Source organism: Betta splendens, chromosome 12 (assembly GCF_900634795.4).
Source record: "Betta splendens chromosome 12, fBetSpl5.4, whole genome shotgun sequence".
Taxonomy (NCBI): domain Eukaryota; kingdom Metazoa; phylum Chordata; class Actinopteri; order Anabantiformes; family Osphronemidae; genus Betta; species Betta splendens.
In genome coordinates, this window is record NC_040892.2 from 6,871,487 (window position 1) to 6,892,523 (window position 21,037).

General features: G+C 42.0%; 3 protein-coding genes across 7 annotated transcripts; 1 reads left to right on the top strand and 2 right to left on the bottom strand.

Moving 5' to 3' along the window:
• Positions 1-618: 618 nt before the first annotated feature.
• On the bottom strand, positions 619-5,540 carry oacyl (O-acyltransferase like). The gene is made up of 15 exons (XM_029168656.3): positions 5,265-5,540; positions 4,997-5,130; positions 4,841-4,919; positions 4,612-4,747; positions 4,335-4,507; positions 3,939-4,139; positions 3,343-3,445; positions 3,157-3,258; positions 2,906-3,071; positions 2,732-2,811; positions 2,522-2,632; positions 2,321-2,444; positions 2,015-2,201; positions 1,765-1,907; positions 619-1,654 (listed from the first exon to the last, which is right to left on the bottom strand). The coding sequence occupies exons 1-15, from the start codon at positions 5,419-5,421 to the stop codon at positions 1,550-1,552; spliced, it is 2,001 nt and encodes a 666-aa protein (XP_029024489.1). The 5' UTR covers positions 5,422-5,540; the 3' UTR covers positions 619-1,549.
• grp (gastrin-releasing peptide) lies at positions 903-20,990 on the top strand. Of its 3 annotated transcripts, XR_008696320.1 has the most exons (5): positions 903-1,041; positions 2,035-2,239; positions 10,203-10,333; positions 16,711-16,877; positions 20,416-20,556. XR_008696320.1 is itself a non-coding variant. In XM_029168662.3 (3 exons), exons 1-3 carry the CDS (start codon positions 19,982-19,984, stop codon positions 20,786-20,788), a joined length of 438 nt encoding a protein of 145 aa, XP_029024495.1. In that variant the 5' UTR covers positions 17,699-19,981; the 3' UTR covers positions 20,789-20,990. The 3 variants fall into 3 exon arrangements, 1 of the variants encoding a protein (XP_029024495.1); XR_003787741.3 differs by lacking the exon at positions 16,711-16,877 and having other exon boundaries at positions 910-1,041; XM_029168662.3 differs by lacking the exons at positions 903-1,041; positions 2,035-2,239; positions 10,203-10,333; positions 16,711-16,877 and adding exons at positions 17,699-20,135; positions 20,735-20,990 and having other exon boundaries at positions 20,416-20,645.
• Positions 6,881-16,710, bottom strand: znf532 (zinc finger protein 532). 3 transcript variants are annotated; one of them, XM_029168655.3, is made up of 11 exons: positions 16,472-16,710; positions 15,593-15,944; positions 14,567-14,626; positions 11,188-13,492; positions 10,863-11,044; positions 10,224-10,400; positions 9,573-9,735; positions 9,154-9,468; positions 8,911-9,023; positions 8,683-8,818; positions 6,881-8,596 (listed from the first exon to the last, which is right to left on the bottom strand). In XM_029168655.3, exons 4-11 carry the CDS (start codon positions 13,459-13,461, stop codon positions 8,090-8,092), a joined length of 3,867 nt encoding a protein of 1,288 aa, XP_029024488.1. In that variant the 5' UTR covers positions 13,462-13,492; positions 14,567-14,626; positions 15,593-15,944; positions 16,472-16,710; the 3' UTR covers positions 6,881-8,089. The 3 variants fall into 3 exon arrangements, with proteins under 3 accessions (XP_029024488.1, XP_029024487.1, XP_040929121.1); XM_029168654.3 differs by lacking the exon at positions 14,567-14,626; XM_041073187.2 differs by lacking the exons at positions 15,593-15,944; positions 16,472-16,710 and having other exon boundaries at positions 14,567-15,576.
• Positions 20,991-21,037: the final 47 nt, after the last annotated feature.

Below are 21,037 nucleotides of genomic sequence, written 5' to 3' on the forward strand. Positions count from 1 at the left end.
AATGTCTAAACAGCTTGTACAATGAAAAATGGCTGCTGGAAAATGCTCTGATGTGTTACACAATCTGCAGCTCATCGTAGGTTTTTTGGACTGAGACATGGACCCGCGGACTTGTGTAGTCATGGAGAGTTAGGTATCATCTTTCTGAAGCCATATATATTTGTACACCGTGTTGTTACACGCTCTCACCCAGCCTAGTGACTGGCCCCTCGTCCTTAAAGTCTCCAGACAGGTGGAGAATGGTGTTGCGCATGGAAGAAACGTGCGTCACGGACACAGTTTGTTTGTACTTGTGTGTCGACTAAAGGATGCTTAAAATGTTATGTAGAACATAGTAAAGCACAAAACGACCAGAGTGGCAAAGATAAACAGCAGTAAAGGGTTCGAGGTATTTCTTTGAGGTGGTTGATTGAGCTTTACGTGGTTTGATACAACACACAACAGAGCACATGTGCTGAATAACTTAAGTGCTGCATGGAAACATAGCTGTGTGTTGTTGCGTCAGAAGAAACTTAAAAACCTGTGTTAACATTTGACTCACTGTCAAGAAAAGAGCAGGGGAAAAATAATTTGTGTTGTGTTATACCGGAACCATTTGAAAAATTCAAGGAGAAAAGAAAACAGATAATAATTTTTTTTTAATTTATTTGTCCCAAAGTACTGTAGGTTTCTTAGTGCTGGAGCGGTTTCTAATGTGGTGACACAAATATGGGAAAATATTTAATTTTAAAAAGTAATTAATAAATACGCTTTAAACTATTAACCAAGTCTCACTCAATAAAAATATTTTAATGAACTTTTACATTTGCAAAAAAACAAAAATACTGAATAATAATTAAACTAGAAGCAATAAATTTATGTTGACCTTTATAACATCACAAAAGGACTGTCGTCATCATTAAATTTGCAGAGGATAAAAGTTACGAATTGAGCAGAAATGTTACTGTAGCTTTAAGAGAATTAGGTAAAAAGGGGCGGGGCCTAGAGCAGGTGCCGAACATAACGTTTGTTAGTGCGGCCAGGTTCATGGAGTGTCGCAAGGTAAGTTAGTGGGTGTGTTTTATGAAATGAGGCAACTGATACTGGACTAGAGGCTGCTAGCATTAGCCAGCATGAGCTAGCATAACCCTGTGTAGCATAAGCACAGGTGGTGCTGAGCATGCACGTGCTGATACCCTATATATGCAGGCTGCTTCAGCGATGACCTACTTTACACACGGGCTCTCTTTAAACCAGCGGCTATTTTCAGTGGTTGTTACAAAACGTTTCATGTTCAGATAACATCCTACAAAGCTGTTGTTTGATAACACGAGGGTTTGTTGGCTTACAGTATGTTCTACAGAGGTCTCTAGGAAGATGTGTTGCTTGTTTGATGTCAGAGCATCTGATGTGGTGGTGCTTATAACTTATTCTAACTCATTCACGTTTGCAACTTGAACTACAAAACTGTTGTAGTTTTATGTAGGACATTTTGTACATTTTGTAGGTTTAAACTGCTCATTATACAGTGGAGTCATAATAATTTGAACTCTCCCATTCTGAATTGCGTCTATGGACTGGTGCATTTTAACAGAAGATAGGGCTTCTCAATCAGAACAGTCAACACGTAGCCCATCAACAGAGTCAACACCAGGTGACCGAGGAACATGTACATCTAAAGAAGAGACAAGAGACAGGAAGGCATTATAATAGGTTACAACTGTGGTGGTGAATGTGAAATGCCTCTGTAGAGGCTTTGATGTAAGTTTTTCTTAAATCACTTACATAGTTGAGGTCTGTGTAGTGGATTGGGGTCTCTTGCAAACCAATATAGAGGATGATGATGATGGGATGTATCAGATAGCAAGCAAAGCTAATGTTGGAAAGTGGAACCCAGACCGCCAATGATAAGAAGCTCTTAATAAAACCTGGACAAGAGGAAAAATCCAAGTAAACAAACAAAAGCATCACTAAATACAGTTTAACACTCTATATTAAACTGAATATTGCATCCGCGTCCTTGTTGCTGACTTGCCTCCATATCCCTCCTCACAGGCGACTATGATCCAGGTCAAAGCCAGAGCCCACAGCGATCGGTGCATTCCCTGGTAGAGAGCATGCGGCACTGATGGGTAGGCCGGAGTCTCCTTGAGAACGTAGGCCAGTCCAACCACCGCAGCCATGAGTGAAAGACAGCAAAACCAACCAAGTGCTGCCTGCCACTGAAACAGTAGCAAGACACAAGAAGAACACGGTAGTAGTAAGTAGAATATATATGTGCTTGATAACATCATAATCACACTAAAGAAGTGTGTATTAAGTCTAACAAAGATTCTTTTACCTTATTCTTTAAGAGCTGATTGCTCCTTGTTGTCAAGTAAATTCCAGTCAATATCCCAATTAAGAATGGGCCATATCTTGTGTGAGGTTTTACATAATAAAATAAACTGTAATTTTCAGAAAGCCTGCAAAAAGCAAAGCAAATTTAAACATTTTCAGAAGTAGTGCATAGTTAGGCATTGGTGTTTTAAATGTCTCTTACATTGTGTACGGCTGAAAGACTGGCAGCTGCAGGAGTGCAGTCGTAACAGTGCCAGCAGCAATGGTCAGCAGGAGCAGGGCTGCTGCCACAACTGCAAACACAGCTTTCCTTCTAGAGAATGAAATGTAGAACTGATGGGGTTACATACTGGTTTCATCAATTCTAATGTAATTTAGAAAAAAGCATCATGCGAATGGAAAGTAGACATACAATCTGTAGAAATACAGCAAAAGGGGAGTAGTGGCGTAGCACTGGAAGTCTAGAGACAAGTACCACGTCCAAGGCAAACACTGGAGGGAGATCAATAAACTGACTGTTAACGAATGCTGCAGATCTGCTGGGGCAGAAAAGATTCATGTCATATCTAAAATCAGTGTGACTTACTATCTCATTTACTGGAATCAGATTACTGATCAATAACACGTTAGCCCACCAGTACCTCTTGCAGTCAGTAAACGCCTCTAGAAATGGGAACCAGTAGGGTCCCCACTGGACCACAGAGACGATGCTAATGGTTAGACACACCACGAAAAGATGGAGGGGCTGAATCCTGTGGTGGAGGGAGAGGAAAAGCAGAATCAGACCCTTATAACAAAGGGCTTCTACTGTGAGTTTAAATGCTTTGCTTAAGGAACCTTTTAATTCTCCTGAACAGGTAATTGGCCACCACACTGGGGCTCAGTCTGCCCTCAGCTCTGTTGATGGAGCCCAGCAGAGACCTTGCACTGAGCAGGCCCCTAAAATGCGTTCATGTAAAAAAAAAAGTATGTTAATGTTAAATCTACTCTTCGTGTGGTTTTACCTGGTTTTCACAGTCTCACCCCAGCAGTAAAAAGGTGTCTACAGCCAGAAAGGCAGGTCCACCAATGGTAAACACATGCAGAGGGCTGCTTGCTGCTGCTTGCCGGAAGTCTTTGCCGTTATCTACAATAGAGTATATTCAGCTTTCATTTCATTACACCTTGAAGCATTAAACAGCACAGAACATAAACTTTTTTTATCAGATGACCTTAAAGGAAACCTTCACAGATTTTTAATGGGGGCTGACCCAAATTATGGCGGGTAGTATTTAAGAATGACGGGACACTCTGATTCCTCCATATTTTCTATGCAGATTTTCGCAATTTTCATTTATTCCTCTGCAAAAGTCCCCTAAGACATCTCAGAGTCAGAGTGCAATGCATTCCGGGTGTTGTAGGATCTGACCATCTTTTGGACATCATCATCATTTCAGCTGTGAAGTATCACTTTATTGTTGTTTTAAAGGTCCCAATAAATATAACAATACATTTTAGTTATAGCTTTCATAGTACTTAAGGCCACAGCACAGATAAAAGCAAAATATAGAAATTACAAAAAAAGACCATAGTTAAACTAATGAAACTTGATAGACTGATATGAATAAAACATGTCATACCCAAGTTGGTTATTGCAGGGAACTGTGCAGAGTGGCCACTTATGATCCATAACAGGCTAAGGGCGCGGATGCCATTCAGGGAGGAATAGCCTCTGCCTGGGATGAATGAGGAGGAGCTCAGGACACCTTGGCTGGTTGTTTGTAGAGAGAACGCCTGCAGGCATTGATATGAACAGCTCCAGGGAAAACGCCTGGCACCGTCTGAAAGACAATTATTTACCCATTGCAGCAGTTAAATTCTTACAGTAATATTTTTTAGTAATTTTTTTAGTATTAGAGTTTTTGGTGACCTAACAATGGCTTCTAATGTTTGCTTTGTTGATGATCAGGGTAAAGCTTGATAACTGTGGATCATTCTTGGGCAACAGGCACAAATGCATATTGTACTGTACTCACTGTTTTCCTCTGAAGAACTTTCACTGCTGAAGGAAACGCTGGTCTTCACAGTCCCATAAAGGCTGAGACCAGTGTTTAAACCAGAATCTACCTCGCTGCTCCTCTTCCATTTTAGTATAGCTGTCAACAAGGTAGCTGCAAGAGGAACTGCTACCATCAAGCTACATGCAAACCTGCAGAGGAAAGGGAAATTCTGCACATTTTAATTTTATTGAAAAGTTACTGTAGAAGTGCACATACATTAAGGAAAAGGGAAAAATAATGAGGATTTACTGACATGCAGGTGACATCTGATGCATCGGGAGCAAAGTTGTTGTCCAAACAGTTAGCCAGGCACACCTCCTGAGTGGACTGATTGACCAGGATGGCAGGTAGAGGTGGAATGAGGGATGTTTGACCAAAGTTAAGTCTCCCTTTGGCAAAAGTCACAATAAAACAAAATACAGTAAGTCTAAACCAATTATACTTCAGCGACTCCAGAAGGAAGATATTTTATAATCTCTTACCAGACAGTGCTAGCGTTTCCACATCCTGTTCATCACAGGAGTCGGGAACACAAAGGCCGACGAAGTATTGGACGGTTCCCTATGAAAACGAAAATACTTTACGGTCATCCTTTACAGGATGATGTTATTGCATGTTAATACAGCCGTTCTTTTTACCTGCCTGATGAACACCTGGCAGTACTTTCCAGAAAAGCTGGAGCCGCGGGCAGAGCGACACTGCTGTAGCAAGCCAGGCTGGTTAACGTTACCTCCTTCAACGTTGCTGCCCATCTTCCCAAAGGCATCATACACTGGGAACACATACACACATTGATGGAGTTTAGTAAGAAAAGGAAAATCACCCATTTTGGGCCAAATTGACAAGAGACCCTTCAAATGTGCCTTTACAGTATGTGATACGCTTTCAAAGGTCTGAAGCACTTACTGGAAACTGCGTATTCCTTTGGGCTGTTCTGGTTAATGTCCCCGAGGAAAGTGTTGGTGTCCTCTTCACATCTTTGAGATGTAGTTAGGGCTTGTGTGTTTTCCATAGCTACGCTACACTCGACAAACAGAAAGACCAACATACAGCAAAGGGCCATTTCAAAAAAATTAAATTGGGGTGAGATTTTTCCTTCACGTATGCAATGCACAAATGTGAGAAATAGTTTATGAGCACTAATGCAAGGCACCCTGGGCTCCCAAGGTGGGAAAGGTAAATGTTGGTTCCACACTGGGAGCTTTTTATGGATACGCCTCCAACTCCCCACCCCCTCCTCTTTTGCTTTCTCTGTGTTTGAGGGCAGATCCACATCAGCAATGGGAAAGGAGAATGAGATGAAAGATGTTTCATATTGCTTTAAAACTGCAGCCAGAGCTTAAAGTGAAATAATAATAATAATAATAATAATAATAATAATAATAATAATTATTATTATTATTTAAATAAATAAATAAATAAATAAATAAGTTGCAGCCAAAGCTACCCCTAATGATACATAAAATGTAGGTATAGTAAAACATTTTTCAGATATTACTGTTGATGACCATGAAGGACTTATTTGTATATATTTTTTAAAACTGAAAATGCAACAAGAATTAAATAATTTGTGCAATTTGAATAAAAATACTAAACTCCCTTTTGCATAATTAGTTTTTGAAACCCATTCGTGGCACCAACACGTCAGCATGAAAAGCTGCTTTCACCACCGTGTCCAGTTTTTCCATATTAGGTGTGATTAGGGTTTGGTTACATGAAAGCTTCAGGCTTTGTTACTACGTCCCCGTACCAAATCCATGTAAAGGTGCAGGTGGAGCTATGATGGCTACAAGTATAGAGTCAGTACTATATCAGTGTGCTGCCTCTGAAATTTAAATATAGAATTAATATAAAGTTATGGAATTAAATTTAAATATAGCAACAGTAAAACCAGTTCATGACCTGTAATAAACTAACTGGCCACTAGATGGAGCCCCTGTTCTGTACTTTACAGGCAAAGAACCTAAACAAATCTCTATCACAACCATTAAAGTAATTGTAGTTTATTAAGCTTAAGATTGGAATATATACAGAGGTTTGGTTCAAAATGTTCTGACCACTTATATTTCTCACTTTATCATAAATTAATTAGTCGTTTTACTCCAGTGTCTCTGCAATTGTAAAATAGCTTTTTCACTGCTGGAACATTTTAATGTGCCTAATAAAGCTCTGAAAACGACATTGTGTTCTACCTCAGGTCAAATACTGACATTTTCAGTATTTGATTAAACACAGTTAGTTTTTACCTTAGATGACTTACCAGAATAAAATATGCTGTTTTTCTGCTACATTTCTGTTTGTGGCAACTCAGTGTAAGAGGACATTTCTTTCAAATCTGTCTTCCAAATCAATGTTTTTATTGATTAAGTCTTGATTGTGACATTTAAAATCACAAAACTCTGTTATTAACCACTGCAGGACAATTCAATTCCCAATAGCTTGTCTGCATATCTGATAGTAAAGACACAAACAGCACTAAGCAGGATTCAAAAGGTGCATTCGACATCAGCCCTTGCCTCTCACAGGTTTCATAATTTATTGACAGTGAAGAAGAGACAAGCAGCAGGACAACAACAACAGCAGCAGCAGCAGCAGGACACATCCTAATTAATAAACTATTCACAGACTGATTCTTACATGCAGTTACTGTCAGAGTAGAAACTGAGCAAGGGCGAATTGTTGAAAAACTGTTGAGATGGAGATGCTGTTCTCACAAGTCATTTAATCAAACATGTTATACTGTAGATATTGTCGTTTCACAGCCACAGTTACATAAACAGAGGTTTTTCTTTAGATAGTTTTATCATTTCACTTCAGTACACATTCATTATGATTTCACAGTAAGGAGGGAAAGAAGTATTTAATTTGAAATTCCTAGTTCGTCTGATATTACAGCTAATATCAGATAAACTAGGCAGTTGAAAGAGAACATTGAGTCTTTTATGCAAATGAATCAGTTAAAAATAAGTAACCTGTAATCACAGAACTGCTACAGTATTTATAGGATCTAAATGGGAAGTTTCCTAATCTTACAAAATGTTTCTCAAAAGCTAATTCAAATGTAGTAATTGATAAGTTGTACAACATGATTAAATAGGTTGTAAACATGAAACTGAGCTTGCTTTCATACAGTGGCCTAGCATGGTATGAAGATAGCTGAAATTAGAGTTAACTGACTGATTGTCCTAAATTCTTTTCATGTTTGTTTCAGGTTGTATTAAAAGCAGTTTTATTGTTTGAGTGGGGTCAGGTTCAGGTCACCGATTAAAGCAAAGAAGTTCTGATGCAACTTCCACTAAGCTCTTGTGTTAAAACTGCAGACAGAATGAACTAAAAACGAGAGAAACCTGAAGCTACGTTTAATATGCTATCTAGCAGACATTCATTGGACATTAGCAGCACTGAAAATTCTGAATACTGCTAAATGTACAGTATGAGGATAAATACAATAATATATCCATACATTGTCAAGTTCTAATGAGAACACAATGTAACCAGTTTAAAATAAAATACTCTTCTATAAAAAGATCTATTTAAGGACTATAGAAACATCTATGTGTACAAAAAGCTATCTTCTTCCTTTTACTTAAAGACCTACTGTAAAGTGACATGTATTACATAGCTTAGTGTGTATGGTAGTATGTACATTGGGTATCTACAGCTTAACTGCAGCTACTGTAAGTTGTCTACAACAGTTTAGCAAACTGTATAGGCTTGGTATCAAAAAGTCTTCACTTCTCTACTGCGTTCAGTCGCTTTGACTTTATAAATGCCATCCCATGCGTCCTCATGTGAGTGTTTAGATGTCCCTCTGTTTCAAACATCTTCCCGCATACTTTGCACTTGGTGCTTGGTGTCCCGTCGTCGTTTTCATCCGTGATGTCCATCTGGTTCTCTCTTTGACTCTCGTCATCATCCTTCCCCCGTCCCCCGTTATATCGGGCGAGGCCTTGTGGTTCCTTGAGTCTGTGGACAATAAAGAGGTGTCTGGCCAGCGAGCGGTGGGATGTGTAGCAGAGGCCACACTCTTGACACTGGTAGGATGAGCCGTCAGTCCTGTGTTGGGGAATGTGTTTGTGGAAGGCAGTGATATCCTCAGTGGTGAAGCCGCAGACAGCACACTTGTGAACTTTGAGGATGTTCACTTTGAGCCTCTTCAAAGGCTGTGCGTCTGAGCCCCTGGGGTTCAGGGTGGGAGACCCCTCCTCCTCCTCAGCCTTTCTTTTCAGTCTTGGATTCTGGAGGGGAGATTGAGGGTGATTAAGGTAAACTGACAAAGTTCAAGTAGATTCAGAAGGAGTTACGAGAATTGCTGCCACTGTACCGTTTCCTTGTCAGGTTCATCCTCTGTTTGATCACCGTGGCCAGTCACTTCTGGGTGTGTGACTCCATGCATCAGCTCAATGTGCTGATCCAGCAGCACTCGTTTAGTGAATGGCTGACTGAGAGGTGGACAGTGCCTGCCATAGTGTAATAACAGAACAACTGTAACTTTGTAATTGCTTGCATGCCTTTTTCATTCATCATTAGTAGGACTGCACTGTGTACTCACGGGCAGGTGTAGACCTTGCGCAGCCCCTTGTGTTTGAGACGGTTGTGTCGACAAAGACTGTGGGTAGAACTGAAGGACTTGTCACACTGTCGACATGGGTGCCTCTTCAGTATCTGCAGCATGAGAAGGGAGAAGTGCGACGGAATAGCGTGAGTAAAGTCTTTCTGTGGCAGGTTTAAAATGAATTTTAAGACCCCTTGGGACAAAGTGGGAGTATCTATGTCGGTGGTTTAAAATCTTTACCTTGCCGTGTTCGCGCCGCACGTGTGCCACGTAGGTCTCCCTGGAGCTGAAGAGGCCGTTGCAGTCTCCACATGTATAACCTGAGCTGGGAGCATTCTTAAGATCCTCTGAGCTGCTACTGCTGCTTTTCTTTAGCAGTGATGGCGGAGGCTTCTTTTCTATGTTGTCTTGACTGTTTGCATTTCCTCTGTCTTTGATGTTATTGCCGGTGCTGATGCTGTTACTATTGTTAGAGTTGGTGGGCTTGGTGCTGAGAGGAAGGTTACTCCCCACGTTGGGTGGACCCACAGTGGACTTCAGGGTTCCATGCATTGACTAGAATCAGATTGAATTAATAAGACTATGTCAGTCATATTGATACACCAAGGCACAGCATAAGGTTTGATTTCAGTGTTAGTGGGACAGCCTTTGATGCCTACCTTGATATGGTCCAGCATTAGCTGTTTCTGTGCGTAGTGCATGGAGCAGTCAGGACATTTGAACATTGAAACATTATGATTGGTGACATGTTGGTCGAAGTGTGTGTAGAGCAGGGACTGCAGAGTGAACACAGTGTCACACATGGAGCATTTGTAGATCATCCTGAAAAAAAAGTATTTTATAAACTTAGTTTTAGTTTTACATACCTAATACTCACTATCACTATGAATTAAAAAAAACATACCAAAAGTGGTTCAGTACATTGATTTTGTTTGAAATCAGACATTTATTCAGCTTCAGGTGATGTTACCACTACTCCAAACACCTGCTCCTAAACGCATGCTGAGGATAGGCATAAAGTCGGTGCAAGGTTGCCATGCAGAAAACATAAGTCACATTAAGCCACCAAGTCTAATGGCATTAAATCCTGCTAATCATTTTCCTCAGAAAATTGGACATGGGCATTCGGTTACAATGTGGGTGTTGTGTTGTGAAAGCAACGGTGTGGCGATGATTGTGTGTTAGTAGTTTTGAAGGAAAATGCATTTGCGTATATATTAACCTAATCATTTATTGTCAGTTTGACTCTTTATGCAAGTCACATGTGTCCATGTTGTTTTCATTTGCAGGTACAGTATTCAAAGACCTACTTGGGCTCTCCCGCTTTCATTCCTGGATGCTGAGTGTACACATGAGAGTGCATTCCAGGCGCTGACTTGAAGGCCATAGGACAGAGAGGACATTTATAGAAGACCTCACAGTGAGTACTTTGGATGTGCGATTTCAGAGTTGCAAGGTCTGCGAAGATCACGCTACAGTGGATACAGCTGGGGGAGGAATAGAAGTAAATTAAAGCATCGTGAATCTTAAAAACAACATACTGTCTCATACATGTATGAGAAATGCAAAGTTCAACTTCATTAGGTTTAAGTGCACTTGTTAGATTTTCTAATTTGTTTTTTGTCATTATTGAATTGATGTGTAATTGCTTGTGTCCTTGGTGACTTCACATGAAATTGTCACAATCTTATTTTGTCACAAATGACTAATTTCCTCTCTATATTTGATTGTGAATAATATCACTTTCCACGATGTGACATTGTTAAACTGTCGATGATGTAATAAGTGTAATTAGCAACGACAACAAAAGTGGCACTTTCAAAAGAAATAGACATCTAAGTCAGAACATGACTAATTATCAAAGAAGAACATTGCATGTTTTTGTTTTTTTATTTGACTATAGGTTATGGTCTTTATATGGATAATACTTGAGACAAGTCAAGACATACCGATACCCAACTCTGCGAGTGTAATGCAGGCAGTTCTTGGTGACATGTGATTGGAAATGGACAGATCGGCAGCTAGCGCCACATTCTGGGCAGATGTAAGGAGACTTGTGCTGGTGGATTCGCTGGTGTGACAGAAAACTGCACTGGTTTGGGAGGAGCATTTGGCAAATAGTGCACGTTTTCTATAGACATAGAAGAGACAGAGGAAGAACTTATAAAATGTAAGTCCAGACAGGTTCACCTATCTTACGTACGTAAAAGGTCGTATGTTCATAAACGAATGAATCAAACTGAAGTATGTCATGTAACAGATCAGACCACATACCTGCCCGCTGGACTCTAGTGCCTCTTGGTAGTGCATGGCTAGTGAGCTGTCATCCTGGAACATTTCATCACACTCAGAGCATTTTGGGCAATGCCTGGAGAGCTTTGAGCCATCATCCTCTAAAGGCATGGCTGCCACAAGAGGGGCACTGCATGGAGCGGAAGTCACTGCAGCTTGGGAACTGCCACCAACCACCTTTCCTGTAATTTGACTTGTGGGTGCCTGGGTTTGAGAGGCGGTGGTGGCATTGGTGAGGCTAGGTGGACCTGATAACAGCGATGCGCTTATCATCTGATCTGCAGGAATGGGTTTTAGGATTAGATGTGAGCACTGCATCACCACCCCCTTGTCCTTGTGGCCCCTGGCATGAGACAACAGGCTGCATTTGTTGTAGAACACTAGACCTTTGGAACAGTGGTTGCAAGTAACCTCAATTCTCACACTTCGACGGTCGTAGTGCTGCGTCAGACTCTTCTCAAGAGCAAATGAATCTCCACACTCCAGGCACTTGTAGCCACGTGATGGTAGAGAGATACAGGCTGAGGTTGGAGGAGAGAGGTTAGGGATGTAAAGAGGGACAGGATTTATGCTACTCAGAACTTTATTGAAGGCATCCACCACAGAACTTTGCGAGCTAGTGAACACTTGAACCTTTGAGACTTTCTTTGAGGCCTGGCCAGTGACAATTGTCTGTTGTTTTACTTGACGCCGTGATTGTTGGAGCTGTTTTGCGGAACACAGGGCCTGTTGGAGGTCACAGGCAGCAGAGGTGGCCGTCTGAGGCAGAAGATTGATGTTACTCAGATGGACTGTCTTTGGCACAAGTTTGGCATTTGTCAAGCTGCAAGCAGGTACCACCACAGCCTGTTGCTGGATGGCATTAGCAGCTTTCAAGATGGCGCTGCTGGCACTTTGCACTGATGCAGCAGGGATGACTGTTGCTTTGACTGTGGTATTGTTGGCCAGCTTAAGGTTGATGACTTGAGAACCAGCTGTTTTGACGGCGGAGATTGGCAGGAAAGCAGTTGCCACAGGTTTAATTGTCATTTGCTTTGTTATTTCAATTGAAGGGCCTCCAGTAGTGGCTACCACAGTGGTTGGCAAAGACATCCTTGCAGGAGATGAGAAAATTGCACTGCCGGACAAGCTACTGTCTCCTTTTTGTAGACTCTCCAGATCAAACTCCGGGAGGACACGGGTGACTGTACGCTTGATCTGCCCAGATGACGTCTTGATTGTTTTGATCCTGACCTTTGGGATGACATGGTCTGTGCTTGAGGCAGAGGTTTTGCTGCTACCCTCACTGGTGACGCTTGAGGGGCTCTCTGGTGGTCTTGTTGACAGCCTTTTTGCAGACTCTGGGCCTGACCCCTGCTCCTGTGTTTTCTCTGCAGTGCTGTGATTTTCACTTGTATGGATGGATTCTTTCTGCGTTGCCAGTTGATCCAAAATCCCCATGTCTGCAGTGCTGGTCTTTTTGGCACTCAGAGCTGCTATGGCAGCTATACAAGAAGACAGTTTGGCAGAGGGCTTTGCTTTTACCCTGACCTTGTTTTCCTCCTCACCTTGAGTCCTGAGGACAGTTGCCTTGAGTTCCTCAACTAGTAACTTTGACCGAGGACTTTTTTTAGACTTGGAAACACCAGTGCCATTGTTGTTGTTTTGATCAGGTTTTTGGTCTCTGTTTACCTTAGACTTTGATATTTTTTCCACTGATACTATTGATTTACAAATTTGGTCTTTCCTCTTAACAATGGACCTAAACAATGGACCAGCGTCTTTGTCCATGAGGTCCTCTACCTCATTTTTATCATCGTCATCAAACTCTTCAGCGCTGGAGATGGGGCTGAACTGATTGCAGGTAGACGATGTTTTGCTAGTAGGCAGTGCTTGCTCTTGTGCAGCTTTTCGTCCAGTCTTGGTGGAACGAGTAGGTGGTATGCTGGGCAAGAGTCCATTATGGGGTTTTCTGTTGGTGGGCACAGAATGTGTTTGATGGTTCAGATGGAAATTCTCATCCCTCTCTGATATGGTTCCGCCAGGCTCTCTGGGGTCTGTATTTCTAATGTTTTTGACAATGACACTAACGCCCACATCTTGTCCCAGTGAGATGTTGTGGGTCTCCTCATCATTTAAAGTCCCTCCACCACTGGGTTGTTTGAGTTGTCCATCATGGTGGTGGTCAGATCCAATGGTGACTTTAGGATCCATCATGTCTGGGATGTCAAAGGCAGCCAGCAGATCATCAAAATCTGGAGTCTTCATATCTCCCATGGTTCTGCTCCTATACTGATGACGAGTTTACCTGGTGAATAGAAAAAGGGGGGGGAGGTAATTGTGTCAGTAACTGGGTAAGCTACAATTACAATTACTTGTGTCTCCACTGTAGGAGATATCCTGGTCAAGACTTCATACAGTATCTTTTGATATGAAGTCAGACTCTTTATTATCTTAATATGTGTTTTACAGTATGTGCTTTTATTTTGTTCTTGATTTGAGGACAAGAAAACATGTTAACACTGTGCATCAAAATGAAGCAAAGTTCTCATGAAAAAGTGGGACCACCCTATACACAGTAAATTATACACAGCTGGCACCATTTATTGACCTTAGATTAAGAAGAATCTCTGTTAACCCCGTGTTTATAATTGTTAAAACATAGGCCTTCAATGTTATTATCAGATTTAGAAACAGACCAACCTTTATTATTTAACAGTGAGCACTGGAAATAAGAGCTGATGGAACATGCATTTGTGTGTGTGTGTGTGTGTGTGTGTGTGTGTGTGTGTGTGTGTGTGTGTGTGTGTGTGTGTGTGTGTGTGTGTGTGTGTGTGTGTGTGTGTGTGTGTGTGTGTGTGTGTGTGTGCGTGTGTGTGCGTGTGTGTGTGTGCGTGTGTGTGTGTGTGTGTGCGTTGGGGGCAGGAAGCTTAGCTGGAAGCTGCTTTGCTTCCTAAATCAGTTCTTCTCTTTGAACCTTTTTTTGTCTGTACAAACCTCAACTCAACTTGTTTAAAAAAAGCAGCTCTTCCTAATCCGCAAGATGGGGAATGTATTGTGATCAAGTAATGATACGAATGTGACAGAGAGGATAGAAATGTTATGGCAAGAAAGGCAGTGAAGGGAAATGGCAGCTGAGCCGTGTGACGCTGCAGCAGAGAGAGAGGCTTGGTGGAGAAAGAGCTAGTCTGACGTGGAGCATACGAGAGACGTAAATATAGTCAAATATTAATAAACTCACGACACACAAGTCCTCCCAGCAACAGTAGTTTAATACACATGCATTGTTAACACATACACTGTGTAGAAGACCACTACAATCTCACAGTCACAGGAAAAATAACAATGGTGGAAACATGCAAGTGAATCCGCCACTCCTCACCCTCTCGCCTCGTCCCTGTCCAGCCACTAGCCAAGCCTTCATTCCTTCCTTCCTTCCATCCTGCAACAAACACAGTCACAACACTACTAACCCACAGAAATCCATTCACCCCACCCTTCCGGGGGGGGGGGGGGTCCTGTTCTTTCCCAACCAGGCAAAGGCCCAGAATACAGGGTCAGGTTACATCCAGGGATCTGGTGAGTGGTGATGGTCGTGGTGAGGATCCTCTAGGGTTACTCTGCACCACTAGCAGCACGGAGACATGAAACCAGACAGATCATATGTTCATCTGTGTGTGTGTGTGTGTGTAGCAGGACGTGTAGGCTGCAGATACAGACCCCCAGGCAGCCATGTCCCCCTGCCCTCTTCCCTTCCCATATCCCCCTGCTCCCTTTGCCGCGGAGCTCAGCGCACAGCCCCCGACATCCAGCCAGCAGCAGCAGCGTTTGTGCCTCTTGTCGCTGGGCTGAGGTGCTGCCATGGAGTAGCCCCGGCTAGCTCTAGCGTAGCACAGAGGCGGCATTGTTCCCGTCAGCCCTTCGTCTGCCTCAAACCGGTTTTAACTGGTTCTGGTCACCCGACATAAAGCTCTGCGCTGCAGCACGGCCTCAGAAACACACAGGAAGCAGCAGCGTGCCCACCTCGGAGGAATCACTGCAATACGTCTCAGCAAACTGCACCATGCTGGGGTTTATATTTAGCTAAATAAAATGTTGAAAGGCAGATGTGGACATTAAGAGGAGCTCCTTTAGAGTTTGAGCACAAAAACCTTGACAATAGCAACAACACCCTGATGTCTGGTACCCTGGCCTGTTCTTCAAGCACCTATACACACTAGTGGTGGGTCTCACGTGCTGGCAGCATCGCGCTCAAAATCCAACTGTGACAATCGGACGTAGGCAAACACAGGCCGTTCATGCACATCCCTCCCCAGGCTGCCATCACACACATGCCCTCCTGTATGGTGCCACATAGACACACAGAAACATGCACATCCATGCATATATAGAAGGAAATGTGGCATACCCTTGTGAGTTTATTTTCCCACTCTGAGATAATCAGGAAAAAAGGGTCTTCCTGTAGAGGCCTCAGCACCTGCCTTCACTCAGTAACCATTCCAGCCCCCATCCTCATCCTCATCCTCCCCTCCCCCTCTCTCTCTCCTCGCTCTCCTTCACTGGGTCAGTCCTAGATGTTAGTCCTAGTCCAGGCCTCGTTTTCTCCTGGAAAAAAAACCCCGCCGCCACCACGGCAGTGCATGAAGGGACGGATGGAGAGAGGGGGCAGTGTTCAGCAGACGAATCAGGCCTTTTGTCTCTGTCTGTGCAGGGGGGTGAGGGGACTCTCCACTCTGGATCCGGAGCAGCAGTAGCAGCAGCTGGTGCAGAGAAAGGAGAGAGAGGGAGAAAGAGAGAGAGAGAGGAGGATAGAGGCAAAGGAAGGTGGGGGAGATGGAGAGGAAGAAAAGGAAACAAAGAGGATAGAAGCCTTATGAAGGCTTGAATTTGCAGTAGTAACCAAAATCAAAATTTAAGTGTAATCGTTCATGTTCAACCCAATTCTGCTGACGAACTAGTGTGTCTTGATCTTGCATCTTGCATCTTTCATCAGAGCTATTTAAAAATCACGGGATTTACATTTGTCTAAGGCCCCTGGGTAGGCCCGGCTGTCACCTGCATTACAATCCAGCACAAAAGTCATGCAACAGAAGATGGCTCTGATAGAAGTAAATCATCCTGCAGCTTTACAACTGTTTCATTATTCAGGGCGTTACATATATGCAGTCGGAGCAGTGTACAGAGAGATTACACTATAATAATAAGGTCCACAAACATCACTTTACAGTATATGACATAGATGATTTGATAAGCAGAACATGATTAAAACTGGCATTTTATAACCTACCTGAGAAAGGCTTTCAGCAGAATAAGGCTGTCTGTCTTTGGCCTGATACCAGTCCTTGATACCTCTTACAGACCTTTCAAAGGCAGACATGAATGCCGCAGGACACACTAATTAGCCGTAATTATGTCAAGAACGTTTATTCATCAGACAGCACAAACAGACTTCAGACACTGCGAGGCAGATGGATCTGTGCATGTATGTGACGAAAGGCCCTCGTGGTGACTCCTGCCTCTCTCCAGTGTGACAGATTCAGTGCAGGGAAGCAGGCTGAGGTTGCCGTTCAGCCCTCCCCTGGCAGACTCGCCGTCACGTGACGTCACACTGCCTCCATTCATCTGGGCTTCGAGCCGCAAAGCTTGGCATCCTGTTATCCAGACAAGCATGTTTGGTTGCATCACTTCAAAATGTAAGCCTAGCACTCAGCGCTCTGGATTTCTTATATTGTCCACTTAATTGTATTGCCATAGTCTTTAACCTTACAAGGGGCCTTTCTTGGTTCATTTTAAGAAAATTAGTATATTTTATGCAACCATAACCCGGTTGTCTATAGGGTTAAAATATTTAACTAACAGAGCTTTGATTAAGAACCATGACAGATAGTTCATCTATTTTAGGGGTTGCACCTTTTAAATATGCTTAAAACACACACTAGGTTGTTTTATCTGGCTAATAAAAACACCAAAGCATTAATGAATAAAAAGAGCCCAGTTATAATGATAATTAATGTTAGATACACAAAACTTTCTTATCTTCTTGTTATGCAACGTTGTGGCACCAGGATTGTCTCATGGCCTGCGAATGGGTAGCTGCCAGGTCAAAACTGTGACATGAGAAGACCTCGTAATGGTAAAGTGATCATTTTAATGGACACTTTGTACTGAAAGCCCTCCCTTAAATGGCTCATTTGTACTTTTCATAATGTCACTGTTATTACATTCATGACACCACCATCAGTTAATGTCTCACGTGACATTTGAAGGGAGTAATTGGTATGAATAGAAAATAGGCAGAACATTATGTTCACCGCTGAAATATTAGGGATTTTCATCATGAGATTTTGTCCACTCATAACATATCTAGAAGAAGCCATAACCTGAAAAATGTTTTTTGCAGTAATACATTTTATTAGTGATTTTATGCACCAATAAAGGTAGCAGTCGTTTTATATTTATGAATATATATATATTATATGTATAGCCTCTTTTTACAAAACATGTCTCGTCATGAAATGAAACGGAGTGCTCCCAAATGTCACCCCACAGCGCCACCTGCTGTCTGTAACCTAAAACTATGCCCTAACTCATAAGTGTCATGCACCACTTTTCCTTTTATTCTTATCCTAGATCTTCCTGTTAATGACTGATGACAAACAGGCCTTGAGCTAATCCAGAAAACACAGTCTGCACCCAGAGATCATTCTACTGTCTGAGAAACAGACTATAGAATTTTTTTTTCTATAGGTTATAAAAGCTCACTTTATTCTGACATTTAATTGTAATATATATAATTTCATTCCTGGGATTAAACTACCACCTCAATATCTGAAATCATACTCATAGGAACGTTTATATTAATTAGGTTTAATTGCTTGGCCAGAAATGATTTCATTGTTCACTAATGCTGGTGATAATAAGATAATAATAAGAGCAGGCACATGTGTCATGTATGAGACATGAGTGGGTGAACGATTAAAAGCTACTGGCCTCTCAGTCAGCTCAAATATTCATTCTGTAACTTTTTTTAAATGATAAAATGTCACAGGAGACCTTGCTGTAAATATGACACAATATAAATGAAAGTAATAAATGTGTTTATTAGGACTTTTATCATTTATTTTATAAGGAACAACTCAACAATAATCTCATGTGGTGCATTTATATGCTAGGAGTTTAGAGAGTTTTCAAGGTATTTTCTTGGTAAACTATCCTAAGCTGGATCCTGTTCCCTCCCATAAAAGTAAAGCAACAAATATTACAGGTGACACTTCTCTGCGTCCATTCAACCATATGTGACTCATCCTCTATTGTTAAGGTCAAGCTTGGACGGAGAAATGATGCGTTATGAGCCGGAGAAACGGGCTAATATCCTGCTCTGATGTGCGTGGGGTTGTGACCTGGAAACTTTCAACCTTTTCAACAGAAAATGTTACTTAGCTGCAAACACACACGGACTAATACATTGTCTTCTTATCTATACTTACTGACTCTCTTCCTCCTATAATCTGTGTGTCAATACCGTCATGAAAGGGATCAGTCAGGTATGAGTCTTTCACACATTAGCATGCGCGGACACTTGTATTGGTTTGGGGACCAAAGATATAAACACATTTATAATAACCTGCAACAGTAAATGATGTTGATTGTCCACAGTAAATTGACACATGCTGCATTGTTGAGTTCCAGTAACTGAGCTGGTTCACTGACGTTCGTCTCATTAAGTTTGACCTGTGTTTTTATTGCAATGCACTTTTCAAACAAGGCAACAACCTCTGTTTTGAAATCAAGACACAACTTCAAAACCATCTATTGTTTAACGTGGACCTATGACTACAAGTTAGGTTAACAACCTAATGTGTGCTTTGATTCTGGCAATTTTTTAACATTAAATCTTTTTAATGTTCTCTCTCTTAATGATCTCTTAAGAAATGTGCTTGTGTTAAATTAAACGTTAAACGTGATTGTAGACTTAATGCTGCTACTTGCTTGACATGCTTTAATCTTCGCCATGTGCATTGTGGGAAATGTAGTCAACATGGTATATTTTTGACAGGGACTGCGTTTGAGGATGACAGACTTTGTTTAGTAGCTTAACTTTTGTACAGACTTCTTCCTCTTCAACTCAACTTCACTGCATCTCAGGCTTCAACTGTGGATGAACATTTCACTACAAACAGTTCAAATGGGGCCAATTCAACCACCAAAATGCTGCTTACGTGTTACAGCCACAAAAACACTAACACCAAAGTAGCATATGGCGTATGGCTCTGTAATGAGCACTTATGACATCGTTTACTGACTTCACACCGCCCGAAATAAAAGACTTGTCAAACTTGAGGATTGAGGCGTTTTTCATCACTGGCTGTTGACGTTTCCCTCCACATGTTTGTTAACTGGACATCGGTGACTCAGGCGACCTGTCCATCATCGTTTAATGACGTTCACACCTCCCGCAGTCCCTGTGCAATGTCTGCATGACAAACATTGGCGAGCTGTGATAATTAGATATAGATGATAATTATCATGATGGTTTTTTTTATCCCGGCACCGGCGCCGCGTACTTTGAAAAGCGCCGCTGACGCACAGCTGGATCAGGAGGAGCTTTTAACTTCGCGCACTGGCCGCTTCCACCCAGTCAAACTCCAGCCGTTCCGCATCTGGACGTCGTTTCCCCGCCGCGACTTTGTCTCCCTGGAAATCGACTATGGTGGAGATTTTCTAATTTAAAGTCCAGCTGAATAACTCCGTCCACGGATTAACATTGTGCTCTTTAGCGCCGATACTTGCTGATAACATGGGCGGAGTGTGCGTGCGTTACCCACGGACTTGCAGACCAGTGTGGCCACTTGTTATGTTACTGGCTACTTTCCCTTTGATGTTGCACTGCCTGGAGACTCCGGCAGCGGTTGTTGGGAAAATGTATCCACGCGGAAACCACTGGGCAGTGGGTAAGACGGAACTCAAGCGTTTTATGTAGAGTCTGATTAAAATAGCTTTAACCTTTTATGTGGAATAATAACGACAGAGACAGTTTATTCTGTATGATATCCAGCCCTGAATATTGAACCATATTGTTAGTGTTTTGCGCAAATTTGTGCGCAATAATTGTGCAAAATTGTTAAAGGTTATTATTATTATTGTGTTTATTATTATTATTATTATTATTATTATTATTATTATTATTATTATTATTATCATTATTATTATTATTATTATTATTATCATCAGGACATTTGATGGGAAAGAAGAGCATCGAGAGCCTGCCTGAAGCGCAGCAGACAGATCGTGCCAGTGTCGACCTCACTCCCCCAGAAACAGCCGGTGTCACAGAGCTGGACCTCTACCAGCGGCTGGTGCAGCACAATAACCCAAGACAGTTGAAGCCACAAACTGCACAGAGGCTGGCTGGTCTGGGCAGCAGCTGGAGAGAGGAGACCAGAGACAAATACCTGAGAGAGGTCAGTCAGGATTAATGTCTTGTTTCTCAGCGGTACCTCAGTGATTTTGTAGGTTTTTGTTTTATTTTGGTTTCACCACTGTTTTGTAGATGTCAGACCTGCTGCTTCTGGCCACCGAACTGCAAGACAGTGACTCCACCTGAAAGCATCAGTGTCGACTTACCACGTGTCCAGTAAAAAGACATCCACACGCCACAGTTTTCCTCGCTGAAGAAAAACAGCTGCTAAGTAATTTGGAAATATTCAACGTTATTCTAATATATGTAATGACTTCACAGACTGAGCTGATGGCACTGTGTTACACCAGATGAAAAATCCATGAATAAATAAATTTACCAAGGTGCTAACTGCGTCGTAGATGTCTAATCATTCTTTATTTTAAATATCACTAC

Coding starts and splice junctions, on each gene's coding strand:
- grp (XM_029168662.3), top strand. CDS start 19,982: ATGGGCGGAGTGTGCGTGCGTTACCCACGGACTTGCAGACCAGTGTGG. Junction 20,136..20,415: donor CGGAAACCACTGGGCAGTGG/GTAAGACGGAAC, acceptor TATTATCATCAG/GACATTTGATGGGAAAGAAG. Junction 20,646..20,734: donor GAGACAAATACCTGAGAGAG/GTCAGTCAGGAT, acceptor ACTGTTTTGTAG/ATGTCAGACCTGCTGCTTCT.
- oacyl (XM_029168656.3), bottom strand. CDS start 5,421: ATGGCCCTTTGCTGTATGTTGGTCTTTCTGTTTGTCGAGTGTAGCGTA. Junction 3,446..3,938: donor CCCTGCAATAACCAACTTGG/GTATGACATGTT, acceptor ACTCTATTGTAG/ATAACGGCAAAGACTTCCGG. Junction 2,633..2,731: donor TTGCTGTATTTCTACAGATT/GTATGTCTACTT, acceptor TTCATTCTCTAG/AAGGAAAGCTGTGTTTGCAG.
- znf532 (XM_029168654.3), bottom strand. CDS start 13,461: ATGGGAGATATGAAGACTCCAGATTTTGATGATCTGCTGGCTGCCTTT. Junction 11,045..11,187: donor CACTAGAGTCCAGCGGGCAG/GTATGTGGTCTG, acceptor CTATGTCTATAG/AAAACGTGCACTATTTGCCA. Junction 8,819..8,910: donor CGCAAGGTCTACACCTGCCC/GTGAGTACACAG, acceptor ACACTATGGCAG/GCACTGTCCACCTCTCAGTC.